The sequence below is a fragment of the Saccostrea cucullata genome, unplaced genomic scaffold (assembly GCF_032062105.1).
Source record: "Saccostrea cucullata isolate Sc308-1 unplaced genomic scaffold, CSIRO_AGI_Scuc_v1 ctg1111, whole genome shotgun sequence".
NCBI classification, from domain to species: domain Eukaryota; kingdom Metazoa; phylum Mollusca; class Bivalvia; order Ostreida; family Ostreidae; genus Saccostrea; species Saccostrea cuccullata.
Genome location: NW_026922636.1, coordinates 44546 through 59456, shown reverse-complemented (window position 1 = coordinate 59456; position 14911 = coordinate 44546). Strand labels below are relative to the sequence as shown.

The 14911-nt window shown below is 36.8% G+C and overlaps 1 protein-coding gene across 2 annotated transcripts; it reads right to left on the bottom strand.

Annotated features, from left to right (window-relative positions):
* Window positions 1-8441: 8441 nt before the first annotated feature.
* Window positions 8442-14836, bottom strand: LOC134262119 (uncharacterized). 2 transcript variants are annotated; one of them, XM_062744512.1, is made up of 4 exons: window positions 14818-14836; window positions 9909-10163; window positions 9562-9716; window positions 8442-9464 (listed from the first exon to the last, which is right to left on the bottom strand). In XM_062744512.1, exons 2-4 carry the CDS (start codon window positions 10136-10138, stop codon window positions 9403-9405), a joined length of 447 nt encoding a protein of 148 aa, XP_062600496.1. In that variant the 5' UTR covers window positions 10139-10163; window positions 14818-14836; the 3' UTR covers window positions 8442-9402. The 2 variants fall into 2 exon arrangements, with proteins under 2 accessions (XP_062600496.1, XP_062600495.1); XM_062744511.1 differs by lacking the exon at window positions 14818-14836 and adding an exon at window positions 14287-14391.
* Between the last annotated feature and the right edge of the window lie 75 nt (window positions 14837-14911).

Genomic DNA, 14911 nt, shown 5'->3' with positions numbered 1-14911 from the left:
ATTTTAGTTCGAATTATACTGATCTGATATTGTTGTCCATTTGTTTTATGGCGCAAATGCAGAAGTACTAAGTCTAGTATTCAATAAAAAACGTTTACATAGCCAACACTTTTCACTTTGATTCTCCTCTTTAATTCAAAACGCACGACATCACAGATCTAGACGTCATATGCAAGTTGCATTTCCATTTGTCCCCTATATTTTAAACAAACGGCGTTGTTAATAAGATGCCGTTAAATGTGTTTTTTTTTTAAATTTCGTTTTCGAAATAGATTTTTATTAAGTATTTCGAAAGAGATTGGGTTCTTTGCCCGAACTAGAGTACCTAAAAATGTTTTGGAACTGATATGGGGGGAAGTACAAAATTAAATCTATGGTTCCCCAAAGAAGGATACTATTTCCCATGGCAGGGAAAATTGTTGGGAAACACATGATTTCAACATTTCAGTAGTAGATTGGGAAGTCCGGAAAATATCTCCACCGACTAAGCTTAAGAGGTTTATATATAGGATTATTTTACATGCAGTAGTTTGAGCCCAGCGTTAACCAGAACGGCAAAACCTGATCAAAATTTGTGAGAAAAGACTTCCTAAAGTTTAAATGAGTTCTCTTTCTGTACATTCACAATAACAAGAAGAGACGCACATTCTTCCATGGCTTCTGATCCCACCTCTGATGTTTTGGAGGTACGTATTTGCTCTGCTCCTGATTTGTATTGTTTGTTGGACTTTTAAGCTTGAATACTGTTCTTTATCTCCATATTTTTCATTTTAATAAAGTTCTCGCATTGATTTATTGTTCGTGGAGGATTTTCAATTAATTAGACTTTACCCGAACCTCAATTTATACTCTTTATATCGGCGTTTATATCTTTCAAACAAAATTTCTCGACCTCGAAGGTTATCCTGCAACATTCACGAAAACGCGGGCTTTATTTCTTAAGGATAACATGCAACAATTTTCATTATATGCTTCTCAATGTGCTTCAAGGTTCTTTGAACTCCTCATAAATGTCTAATTAAAAGTAGAATTTTTTATCCTGAAAAAGCATTTTTAGATACTAATATTTATTAACATGATATGAAATTAGAAGTGATTTATGAAGCTTTGCAAAGAACCTTGAAGCACATTGAGAGGCAAATAATGAGAATTGTTGCATTAAAATATTTAATTTTCAAGCTTCATTTAAAGACTTTTTGAATTATATTATAAATTAAAGAGTTGTCCTTCCCGGCTGAGGGTCAGAGTCCCTTAACTGCTAACTTTATGAACCTGAGGATCGAATAACCTTAAATGCACGAGCTTGCAAGTACATTTGTACAGCCAAAGAGGGCCACTATTTACTAATAGTTTTCAATAGACCCAAATTAACAAGAGTTAATTCCCGTCGGCCTCCATATTGGGGGTCAACATGATCATATTCTTTCTTTATTAAAACAACTCTTACTTTTTATACTGGCAATAGTGGGGTGGGAAACATTGTTTTTCTTAAAAATATACATTTGCTAGAGCCTCTTTTATTTCATATATTCCATAAAGACTTTGAAAAAATATTTCTGCAACACTCTCTTACATTTGGTAGGACAAAGAGGGAAAATTACCTGGGGGGCACCAAGTCGGTGGCCTATGGAAAATCACTTGTTTATTTCGGGTCTGCTGAAAACTATCTATATAAGTTATCATAAAACACTTTAAAATATTTGCTCATAATTTATAAAACACTTTAAAATATTTGCTCATAATTTATAATAATCATTTCAACTAAAACAATGAATTAATGTTTTTTTTTTAGTATTGGTATTCAAAATTAACGCACATCAACATTCAGCATCGCATCATTCCATGCAATATACCAAGCGTTATAACTTGCTTTTTTCAGTGGGACACTATAGAATGTACTAAATTTGTAATAAATATTTTCATTTTTAATTTGTGTGAAAATAAAAACATCTAATCTTACCTAATTGTGGCTTCCTTTCTTTTATTTCCCATTGTGCGATTGTCCATGCACACGACATTTTTTTTTTTGTTGTTGTTGTTTATAACAATGTATAACAGGGCGTTCGATATTGAACGTTCGTATTCGGAATGTTTCGGACATACTCCATAATACCAACTTAACGTTCAATAAAACGCCAATTAATTTTAATAAGATATTGAATGCTATGAATTTCCCTTGATCTAAAGTATTTTTTTAATTAAAGACTATTTATTAGCTATGAAATAAAAAAAAAGTTTTGTCTCTCTATGATTTGCAAGCATTTCACTGAACTGGAAGCTGGACCTATAAAATTATATTAAATCAACATTCACACAACAAATCTTTTTTTTCAATATTTTATACATTCATTGACTGATCTGAACCGTCAACAAATATGTTGAATTTTTATGGGGAAAATATGTCCTACCTACCTACTTACCCAATAATTCTCCCGAGTCGGGAGAGGACAGTTATCTCAGTTATACGTTATCCTAATTTTTTTTTTTTTAACTTTTGAATCGGTATGATAAAACAGTTAAAAAGCATATCATTGGAGTATTAGAAGGTAAGATTCTTATCAAACAAAACTATAGTTCTTGTATTTAAAAAAAATTTAGTACCTTATTATTAATTTAGCTAACGTTTAAAAAAATTTCAAGTCTTTGGTTGTGTAAAAATTATTACCGTCTTCCTTGGAAGACGGTATTATATAGTTGAAGTTTTTTACAGTCTTCGGACTATGCACTTCCTCTCTTCTGTGATTAGTAGAAATTACATGATGAGAAAATTTTCAATTATTTCATTGGTTGAAATGCGGTTCAAGGCAAGGGAGATAACTTTCTGATGGTCTAATTTTCGTACGACTTAACAATTTTTCAATATTTCTTATCTTAAAAAAATGACAAAACGAACAACAAAATCAGCAGTTATTAATTCTAATAAATTTAATTTGACTTCGCAGCACTGATAAGGCTAGAAAAAGGAGGCGGGGCCTAATTTATACGGGAAAAGTTTACTGTAACGTCACACAAAAATATGACTTTTATACATTCCTCCTATTACCCGAGAATGAAATAATTTGCAACTTCAAACTGCATGAGCATAATCAACAACAATAAAACTTATCAGTGCATTAACAAAAGTCACTAGTTAAATCCCATACAGCTGGTTATAAACAAATCACTGATTAATTTCGATGAACTTGTCAATAATGACGTCATTTTGGTAAAAATGATGTATTTCATGTGCTGTGAGAGGCAGATTTGGAATTTTTTTAACAATGAATAATGCGTTTTACTATTAAACAGAATATTATTTACAGGTTTTAAATAGACTAATAATACCGCTTGACGTTACTTTTAAAATAATGCTCAATTTGAAGCCTTATTCTGGAGGAAAAATTGTCTCATTGTCTATACTGAAATTAAATTATAAAGAATAAAGCTAATTTCAACTTATATTATAGGATATAACAAAACTTGGGACAGTTTACGCTTTTTTATAAACCGCTTCGCGGTTTATAAAGCGTAAACTGCCCCATGTTATGTTATATCGTATAACATAAATTGAAATTAGCTTCATTCCTTAAATAACAATATTTTTGATAGCAATTATAACTAAACATGTCTCTTTATTTTCATCAAGTTGCAAATAAGATTTGATTTTTAATGCTTGCTGGCTTTACAATTTGCATTTATTCTTTTCCCCGTATTTGTTTGAAGAAGGTAACATTTAACGGAATCAGCCGGGGCTTGTCGAAGGTATCGGTCAGTTTACGGAGATGACCGAGCGACAACCGCGGTAGGGCTAATACCAGTAATAATCTAATGTAGAAATACGAAATCAAGAAATTCAAAAGAATTATACGACTTGAAAGATGTAGCTTAGTTTATTGTTTAAGGTTGTTGCTAAAGACGGTAAGCTTTTTTTAAAAAAGCTCTACTTGTAACTATATTTGTTGTTCAATAATAATTTTGAGCGGCGGAAAAGAAGATATTTTCATACGCCATCATTCCGCCAAAAATATAGTCCCTGCTAGTTTTCGAACACAATTTACCATCTCTAGAGATGTACAATTGTGATGAGGGAAGAAAAATTCTTTTAAATCTCTTTCATCTATATATATGAGACATAAAAGCAAATATTCATTAAATATTATCTACTCAAAAACCAAAACAGAATCTACCTTAAGCTAGTTCAACTCGACTTTGCCTCGGGTAAAATCGTGGCATTGAGGAGCTGGAATCTTGCTAACGCGCTCAGTTATGCACTTTGACTGTATACTAATTCAACGATTTTTACAAAAAAAAAACATTTATTTTAACGATTGTATTCAGGCCACCAAGAAAAACACATAATGCGTACACAAAAGACACGTCCTGAAACCGCGCTTGCGTCTATGTTCCAAACTCACCTGCGAGGTGGGGCTTTCCCTGGATGATTGATGACTTATTCTTAGTTTTGCAATCTTTGTATGAACAATTAAATTATAATTTTCATCTCTCTCAAGAATTGACAACACGCAGAAAGTTTTTCAGTCAGAGTTCACACTAGTCTTCAAAGTACTACACTGGTGAAGAAATGTGAACATTATCCATATAGAAAGCATTCCGTATATATTCTCTTTGGAATAATGGACCATCCCTGCATTGTAGGGGTCCTAACTCCTAAGTTAACATGTCGCTGTTGGACCCCCTGACTAATTTCATTCAATGGTTCGTATATATAGGCTGACTCAGCTGTAGAGACGTCTTGCGGAAAAAATTACAAATCTTGATTGTTTTTCTTAATATCTCTCTACCAATCACATTAGGCCATTCTATGCACAGGTGTTTGAACGTTTTAATCTTTCTCTTCATAAATAAAAATATTCCCTGTAATAGAATAGCATTATAAGAATTGGATGTTTTTATTTATGAAGAGGAAGGTTAAAAACGTCAAGCACCTGTGTTTCTATGATAAATTACTTGTAACACGTGCATTTAATCCTTTCAGTTTACAATTTATTAAAATATAACCCTTTGAATTATAAAAGATTTAATCAGTTTGCCAGGGTTCGGTTTTTCTCGATGAAAGAATCAAACCTTAAAATATCGAATGTAATTTGCCTAAATCGTCCTCACAACGTTACATGAATGTGTCCTGTCAGAGTCCACTCTTGGGCCAAAGGACTACCAGGGGCGGATCCAGGAATCGAAGTTAGGAGGAAGGGGGTGCATAAGGTAGGCCGGGGGTCAGGGGGAAGCTCCTGGACTCTAGAGATTTCGTAGGGTTAAAATGAAGTCTACTGAGTAGACATTTTTATATTTTCTAGACTAAACTATGATTTACGCTAAACTTTGACAATTTTAGTGGAGCGCGCCGGGTGCGCCCCCCCCCCCCCCCTTAAATCCGCCACTGACTACGAGTGGACTCAGAATTCCAGCCTGGCCTGGCGTTATGTGAATGATACTTCGAGTAAATCTACATGCAGTTGTAACGTTCTTACCATGTACAAATAAGTATTTATTGGGTCCGCTTAGGTTTCCTTCCTAAGAATCACGTTTATAATACAAAATGAACAAACTTCAATAGCAATGGCACTTAAACAAGAAACTGGCTGAAATTCACTATGTATATATACTTTTTCCTCGGTCCTATCTGGATAAATGATTAGCAAACAAATATGAAAACGAACTGCAACAAAAGAATCACCAATAATTTATCAAACCAATGATCAAGTATAAAATCTATCTCTGTAGCTGCAGACTGAGTGGTATAACCAACAATTCTGTTGTTTCCCGACACAGTCTGCAACTACCTAAAACACACCCTTATAATCACAAAGTAACATAAACATATTAAGACACACAAACACAAGCTAAAGTCACCAAGACACCATAGCTATGAACAGGACACTATTACTTTTGGTTAGACACAAGCTAAAGTCACAGAGACACCATAGCTAGTCACAAAGACACTAGGGAACTGGGTCCCTGGGCTGAGTGGTCTAACTAACAATTCTGTTGTTTCCCGACACAGCCCAGGTACCCTTCCCAAGTCACCTAACTCTGACAAAGAGTTACACCAAAAGTAAATGAAACAAGATTGATCCCTGTATTTATACTAGTTCTCCTCTGCCTAATTGCTACTCATTGGTTAATAAATTCTAATGATTTGATTGGCTAAAATATCAACTCTGATTGGCTACACATAACATGATTTGATTGGGTGATTTAAAATCCTATTTCAATCCACTTAACTGATTCTGATTCATTACATTACCCACGCCTTCGAAAAAATATGCGTCCTCGCATAGGTAATCACAAATCCATGACTCCGTAGAAATTGAACAAATAGAGTTTTTACTTTTAAAAGTATTTAGATCCTTGCTAGATGTTTTACTAGTATATAACACATGTTAGAACTCTCACTTTTTTAAAGTAATCTTTGCTCCATGAACATTATTTCTATCTAAACGTCGCAAGTAGAAATCTTATCCATAAAAAAAATAAGCAAGTACTAGATCAACAAATTACAATAACTTTATTAAAACGTGATGTTTATCCCACCGCTGCCACCAAATTTGTAACGTTTTTACAAAGTACAAATGATTCATAATTGGGTTCGCTTAGGTTTCCTTCCTAAGAATCACGTTTATAATACAAAATGAACAAACTTCAATAGCAATGGCACTTAAACAAGAAACTGACTGAAATTCACTATGTATATATACTTTTTCCTCGGTCCTATCTGGATAAATGATTAGCAAACAAATATGAAAACGAACTGCAACAAAAGAATCACCAATAATTTATCAAACCAATGATCAAGTATAAAATCTATCTCTGTAGCTGCAGACTGAGAGGTATAACCAACAATTCTGTTGTTTCCCGACACAGCCCAGGCACCCTTCCCACGTCACCTAACTCTAACAAAGAGTTACACCAAAAGTAAACGAAACAAGATTGATCCCTGTATTTATACTATATCTCCTATGGCTAATAGCTACTCATTGGTTAATAAATTCTAATGATTTGGTTGGCTAAAATATCAACTCTGATTGGCTACACATAATATGATTTGATTGGGTGATTTAAAATCCTATTTCAATCCACTTAACTGATTCTGATTCATTACACAGTTTTAACTGCTTGTCAATCCACTTCTCTAGATGGATGTCATTTGAAAGGTTGCGAATCAATCTCGACTTAATTAAAATTTATTATATGTTAGAATGCATTATTCATGGGCAGATGAGAAGTGGGTCAAGGCCCAAAGACCTTCGTTTCGTGGGTTTTCGATGAAATTTAACTTTAAAATCTATACCGGGGTATTGATTGATTTTTGTTGTTGTTGTTTTACGTACGTCTTCTTCAAATGTTTCATTCGTTTAAAGAAATCTGAAGGACTTTAATTGTTGAATTAGGCCTTTAATTGTCACTCAGAGCCAAGCATTAAGCAGTGAGGGATATTTATCGTATATCAACGTCTACTGTAATAGGGCCCCTCGGTTTTTAAGGCTTAATTCGACGGCCATCGTAAGAAACCCACGGCTGATTACCCTTCGTTCGGTCGAAGCGTAATCAACCGTGAGTTTCCGACGATGTCCGACGGCATGCACCTGCACTTCAAGTTTACTTTTACGTGTTGAGGGCATGGCAAAGGAGGTATGAAAAGTAATAGATACGAAGCATTAGAAGTGAAAAGTCAACCATGCACTTACACCCCTAGCCCCCAATGGTTTTTCACGTTTTGGACGAGTTAAGAGTTTCTCTTTCTCTCTCTCAAATTTTTGATTTGGATTTATTTTTGACTGAGGTGGACCTCCCCGCTGGAAAAAAAAAATACCTGGATCCACCTTCTGGTTGCTACCAATTTTCTATCGACTTCGGTAAGTCACGGTCGAGATTCGTACTCAGATATGAATCCCCGAGCGAGCACTGTGTAAAAATATCTTGGATCCCCCTCCCCCCGAAACAGATGTCTCTTACAATGCTAAAGAGAGCGGCAGTCATGTAAAAGTATGATTGATTAATTGGGTACTGTTTAACGTCCCTCTCCAGAATATTTCACCGATATGGAGACGTCACCATTGCTGGCGAAGCGCTGCAAATGCTCGGCTCTTACGACCTTTGAGCAGTTTTTGCCACACCTGCTGTGACACGGGGCCTCGGTTCATACAGTTCATACGGTCTTATCCGCAGGACCGCCTATGGAAAGGACTAGTCTTTCTCCGCCTCTCCCCGAGACCATATATTAAGTTTTTGATTTTTGGTCAAATACGCCCAGACATTTTCATTTTTTGATTACAAGAAAAACTGAAAACTATACCTCCAGCCTGTCGGAAAGTACTACTTTCTTACCAACTTCCACACTTGTTTGTACGGGAGTCCTTCGACGGATTTCTTCGAAATTCGCCCTCCTTCTTTAGAACAATATATTAACAACAGATAAAGTAAAAGTTTATTAGCTATCATTTCTAACATGATGAAAAAAGTTAAATACTATTAATAAATACTGACTACAATTAAATACTCTGTTTTGTTTTTTTCTCAATTAACTGTCTGAATAAATCAATCATTTCAGTTCTTTCCTCTTTCTCTAACCGGAATCTTTCTTGGTCCAGCTGCTGTTTTTTTTTTGTTATCTAACTTCAGCTTCTTTTTTTTCTAGCTCAATTTTTTCTTTATTCTCTATTCAATTTGTTTTCGCTCTCAGTCTTATGAAGGATATGGAGATAACAAACAGTATTCAATCTCAAAGTCCATAAAACAACACAAAATAAGAGCAGAGCAAACATGGACCCCGAAACATCAGAGGTGGGATCAGGTGCCATGGAGGAGTGAGCATCCCCTGCCGACCGTTCACACCGTGTGCTCCTTGTTATGATCTAGAAATAACGGAAACATATCCGTCATCAATTCAGTATATAAATAATGGACTAACAATTGGTATGAAAAACGTCAGTCAGCATTTGACTCAATGATAAATTGTATTTGCTGACAAGGTCATTGTATCGACCATGGAACTAACGAAATGATAACTTTAAACGAGACTGCTGATATTCTTGTGTCATCAACTTGTTTGTCAATAATTTACCTCTTTTTAGAAATTGTCCATACGTAGAGCATGTTCTTGCGTATCGAATCAACTGAGATATATACACTCCGTATGCAGGTGATGAAGGTATATCGCTGCATAAGGAAGGGAAGTTGACAATAGAAAAGTTAAAGTCATCAAGTTTATCATAAATTTCGTTGTTAGACTACCATTAGCGTCTTTTTCAAGTAAAATATCCAAGTATGAAACAGAGGTGTCAGACTCTGTGGTATCTTTTATCTCAAGCTCACCAGGATATATCGTTTCAACGAAGGAATGGAAATTACCATTGTTAATTGGCAATACGTCATCGATATATCTGAAGTGAGTGAGGAAGTCGGTCATGTATTAGATTTTCTTCTCTTCACTGAACACTGACTGTCATCGTTCTCATCAGAGGTATCTGAAAAATGAAAAACAATATGAAATTTAAATAAATGTTTGTAAATATGAATATAAAAGTGCCTACGTATAAAAATTCCAGTCATATATACAAATACCTGTTTTCATGTTTTTGATCGCCCTTTTCCGTATTAATTGCGTTTTTTGGCTTTCATCTTTGCCTTTTTCAGTTTTAAATTTGGCCTGCTCAGACAATGCTAGCACTTCCTGTAACAACTGCTCCTTCTCGACATTCTCTTCGTCAGTTCCATGTCTTTGAATAGAAAGTAACGTAGAGTTTTAGAATAGTAAATAAAGGCAGGGGGCCCAGGGAGGGGGGGGGTACACAAACAATGTTAGAAAGTAAAGGAAATAACAATCATGATAGCTGTTATATTACTGCTTGTTTATAGCTGATGCTTGATAGGTATTTATTTATTTAACAACGTTAACTTAGTCTGTGTACCTTAATAGCTTATCTCTGTTCTTTTCTTTAGAAAATGCAAGAAGGAGACTTGTCCTTTCTTGGCAGCGCCTTCCATCCAGGGCTTTTTCTTGATGTACCATCATAAAATTTTCTGCAATTTCGGCCCACTTATTTACCGAATCCCCAGAAAAGGGATTAACACTCAACACTTCTTTTAACAAATCTATGTCGTCCTTCATGAAAAAACGGAACCTTGTTTTCCTTGACATGCTTTCAGTTTCCTCTCACAGATCGCTATAAAAATGTTACAACAAATACCAATAAAATTATTGGCTGTGTTTATCCATGTATATACTACAGTTTCTTGTCGACAGTATCCCCTCCCCTCTTTCCCTTGAGAAGCTCTTTTTTCTGATACCGCGCATGTGATTTTTTTTTATAAAAGGTTAATTCTACGTTATTTTTTTTAAATTTGATATGGAATACAATATAAATGTGTAATAGTAGACAAATTTAGACAAATACAAGTTTCCTTGAACCCGGGTGTATATTCGGGGGGGGGGGGGCAGTCCTGTCCACAGGCACCTGTGGATCATTTGTGCCTGTTTGTACAATGCAAAAGATAATGCAGCTGATGGGGGGGGGGGGGGGGGGGGGGCGCTGGCAGAATTTAGAGAGAATTTATCCTCGCAAATGTTGAAAATAAATAATTTATCTTTGACAGGCAAGAAAAATAAATATTCTATCCTTCACTAGTGCCATCCCCCCCCCCCCCAACTCACTCACACGAACAAAAAACAGTCTTTTTTCTTCCCCTTTTTTGGTTTGTTTGAATTTTTCATAAAGGAAGAAAATAATCTATTCTGGGTCATTTTCTTGACGAGATCTAAGCTGATACAACTGTCAATGTGGCCTTCCTAATTTCCACACCAGCCTTTTTGAAGATTTCAATTTATCTTTAAGTGGTGTTACTATACAGTGGACCCTCAGATACTGTATAGGGAGAAAATAACTTGCGGTGTTAATATTCGCTATATTCACGGTGTTAATGGATCCGTGAATTCCAGAAACAGTGAATTAGCTTTCTATAGGCCCCTATACAGTATTCGGACCCCAGATATCCGGATGCTTCAGTATCCGGATGATTTTTCATCGGAACGAAATTTTTAAAGGTTATTTTGTCCTGGTTAACTGGTGATTCAGCTTTCCGGACACTTTACATATCCGGACAAATTGACTGGGAACCAAAGCGTCAGGATAAATGAGGCTCCACTGTATATCATCGACACCATCAAGCATACATACTCTATCAAACACTTCATTTTTTGGTGATCCTATTCTTGCATCTTCTCCAAAACAAGAGCAATCCAAAAAGCCACTAGACAATAACAAGGCAAGAATATTATCTATAAACTTCCAGAGTATTAGACCCAAACGTGAGGCATTCTGGAGCATGCTGGAGAACACTGACCCTGACATCATCTTGGCCAGTGAGACATGGCTCAACTCAACCATCTACGAGAGAGACGTTCTGCCTGATAACTATGTTTTTGCTGCTAGGAAAGACCGTCCAAACAGCTCTCATGGTGGAGTAGCCATCATTACTAAGGCTAATATAGATGCCTCAGAGATCGTGCTTGACACACATACAGAAATGGTTGCTGCATCAATCCCTTCTAAGGATAACGGCAAACCCATCATTGTGTGCAGCATTTATAGACCCACAAACAATGACGTGGACTACACAAACAAAATGTGATCCACCCTAAAGGAGTTTCATCGTAAACACCTGGATCACACACTATGGGTTGGCTGGGATGCTAATCTTCCTGATATCAACTGGGCATGTGATTCAGGTGAGGGATATAACTATCCAACTACCATCAGTCAGCAGTTTATAGACACATTTAGTGATCTTGGATGTCAACAAGTCATCAACTTCCCAACACGTGGTAATAACATCCTTGACATCTTTGCAACAAATAGACCACCTCTTCTTAATAAAGCAAGACCAATTCCAGGACTTAGTGATCACATAGTATTGGTTTGATTGACATCAACACTACGCCACATCGACGCCGTCCAGTGAAGAGACTCGTATATCTTTGGTCCAAGGCAGACACCAAGGCTATTAGATCTGATTTGACGGAGAATCTGGTCAAATTTCAGCAACATGCCATCAACAATGTACCAGTAGATGTGATGTGGAATGACTTGAAGAACATCTGCACTCGTTCCATTAATACACATGTACCATTCAAGTTCACTTCAAGTCGTTTCAATCAACCATGGTGTGACAGAAACATCCAGAGACTCAGTAGAAGGAAACGACATGCAAATAGGTGGGCCAAACACCCAGAATGAATGGAGAAAATACCATGATGCCCAGAGTACCAACAGGAAAGATTGTAGAAAGTCATACCACAAATATATATTAACAACATGTTTGGAGAGGAGGGCCATTCCAACAAGAAGCTATACACTTACATCAAGAGTAAGTGCTGTGACAGTTCAGGTGTCTCCCCCTTACTGAACAAGGGTTTGCTTCACTCCAGTCCAAAGGAAAAGACAGAGATCTTGAATCAACAGTTTTCATCTGTCTTCCATACAGAGACACTTAGTAACCTTCCGGACCTTGGCAAATCAACCTACCAAGCGGTAAATAACATCAAACACAGAAAAAGGTGTCCTCAAACTATTGCAAAACCTGAACCCTAACAAGGCTAGTGGACCAGAGAACATATCAGCCAGATGTTTGAAAGCAATGGCATTGGAAGACAGCATATGTCACACCATTATTCAAGAAAGGAGACAAATCCACAGCATCTAACTACCGACCAGTGTCTCTCACATCTGTATGCTGTAAGACCTTGGAGCATATAGTCTATAGCCATGTTATTAATCACCTTGAGAGAAATAACATCCTCTCAGACCAGCAACATGGTTTTAGGAAGAGACGATCATGCGAAAGTCAGCTGATAACAACTATCCATGATCTAGCAAGTAGCCTCGACCAACGACAATAGGTAGATGCAGTCCTACTTGACTTCAGCAAAGCCTTTGATAAAGTCCCCCACCATCTATCAGCCCTCAAACTGGAGCACTATGGTGTGAGAGGACAGACCCTGGAATGGATCAGAAGCTTCCTAGCCGACAGAAGCCAACAAGTAGTTGTTGATGGAAAGATGTCATCAGCTGCTCCTGTAACATCCCCAGGGCACAGTGCTTGGCCCACTACTGTTCCTGGTTTACATCAATGACCTACCATCCTGAGTCAAATCAACAACAAGGCTCTTTGCTGATTTAGCATAGCTAATGAGGAGGACACAATCACTCTCCAGGAAGACTTGAACCATCTACAAGTATGGGAATCTGAGTGGCTGATGAGCTTCAACCCAGAGAAATGTGAAGTTATACGCATCACCAACAAAAGGCATATAATTGAGGCCAAATACTCCATCCATGGCCAAACTTTGCAGTTCACCACCAAAGCAAAGTACTTGGGCGTTACCATCGACAACAAGCTCAATTGGGGACCACATATTAACAACATTACCAGAAAAGCCAACAACACCACTGCTTTCCTGAGTTGTAACCTTTCTGGATGCCCACGGTCCATCAAGGCAACCAGCTATAAGACCCTAGTGAGACCTCAGGTGGAATATGCCTCTACACTACAGTAAAGGATCATACCAACAAGACCCACATTAATAAGATAGAGGCGGTACAACCGCGAGCAGCACAATACATCAAGGGCGACTACAGCAGGGACAGCAGCGTAACATCCATGCTCAATCAACTCCAGCTTGATACCCTGCAGTCCAGGCGGATAACATCACGAGCCACCATGATGTACAGGATTGTAAATGGCTACATTGACATACCATCTAGTCATTTACATCCTGTACAGGTAACACAAGAGGACATTGCCACCTAAAATGGCTACATTGACATACCATCTAGTCATTTACATTACTGGAAGAAGAAGAAATGAATTATCTAACTTAAAAAAATTAGCTGGCCACTCCTCCCAGAAGTCCCCTAAGGGGTATGGCGGCCCAGGGGTAGGGGTGGGGATGGGTTGACATGACAGTCGGTCATTTGATTTTGTATACTAAGATTCAACTTATCTCATAAATTGTATTTTAACCTAAATCCTAAATTCAAATGATAAGTATCATGTGTGGTAAAGATGTACTATTGTATATGTAAAATGTAATCAAAAGGGATCTAGGGATTCATCGTATTAGATCGATATTTTCAGCGTCTCGATAATTTTTTATAACCATTTCACCGAATGAAACATATATAGTTCTATTACACTACATAGTCTACATTTGAAATATGTTTGTTTTGATTCAAACGACCCAATATTAATTGAAATATCTTAAAATAAACACACAAGTTATCCACTTACGTGTGGGTCACCCCATACAAGGTAAATACGGGTAAATACACGTAAAAAAGACGCGTCATGTCTGCAAAGAACACATATTTCGATGACGTCATATGTACAGGCTCGGTCGAAACTTGTAACTAAAGGTTTGTATTTTAAAGTGTGCAGCCCAGGGTAATAGATTCTTCATCTGTATTCTGTAATTTTCAAGTAAAGGGACAAATCAGTCTGATTTGTAATACTCTGCAACATTGTTAAATAAAACAAAGTAATTATAAATGCGAAATTCTATCTCAGATATTAGATTCGCTCCCTTCAGACCTTTGCGCTCAAAGGACTCAATTTAGTAAGCAAGTACGTAGATCCGCTCCCTATTTTCTTCAACCTTATTCTCTGTCCTCAGAGCAATGCTGCGTCTCAAAAACGCTTAACTGGTTTAGTTATTTCTTTACAATGAAATATGTAACGCCATTAACTAGATTAACAATGTAAAGCATTGCTTAATCCCTGCAATCAATACGTCACGAGTTGAATACCCTAATACACAATGACCTCAAACCTGAGGCAAGCTTCATTATAACGTCGCAGCGCCACCTACAATAAACTGCTGACGGACAACTCAATCAGATTACAGCATTTTCTACGC

What these genes read in the sequence shown, in the direction of transcription:
- LOC134262119 (XM_062744512.1), bottom strand. Translation starts at nt 10,138, where the DNA reads ATGTCAAGGAAAACAAGGTTCCGTTTTTTCATGAAGGACGACATAGAT. An exon ending in AACAGAGATAAGCTATTAAG is followed by an intron (nt 9,717 to 9,908) that starts GTACACAGACTA and finishes TTCTATTCAAAG; the next exon opens with ACATGGAACTGACGAAGAGA. An exon ending in GATCAAAAACATGAAAACAG is followed by an intron (nt 9,465 to 9,561) that starts GTATTTGTATAT and finishes TTCATTTTTCAG; the next exon opens with ATACCTCTGATGAGAACGAT.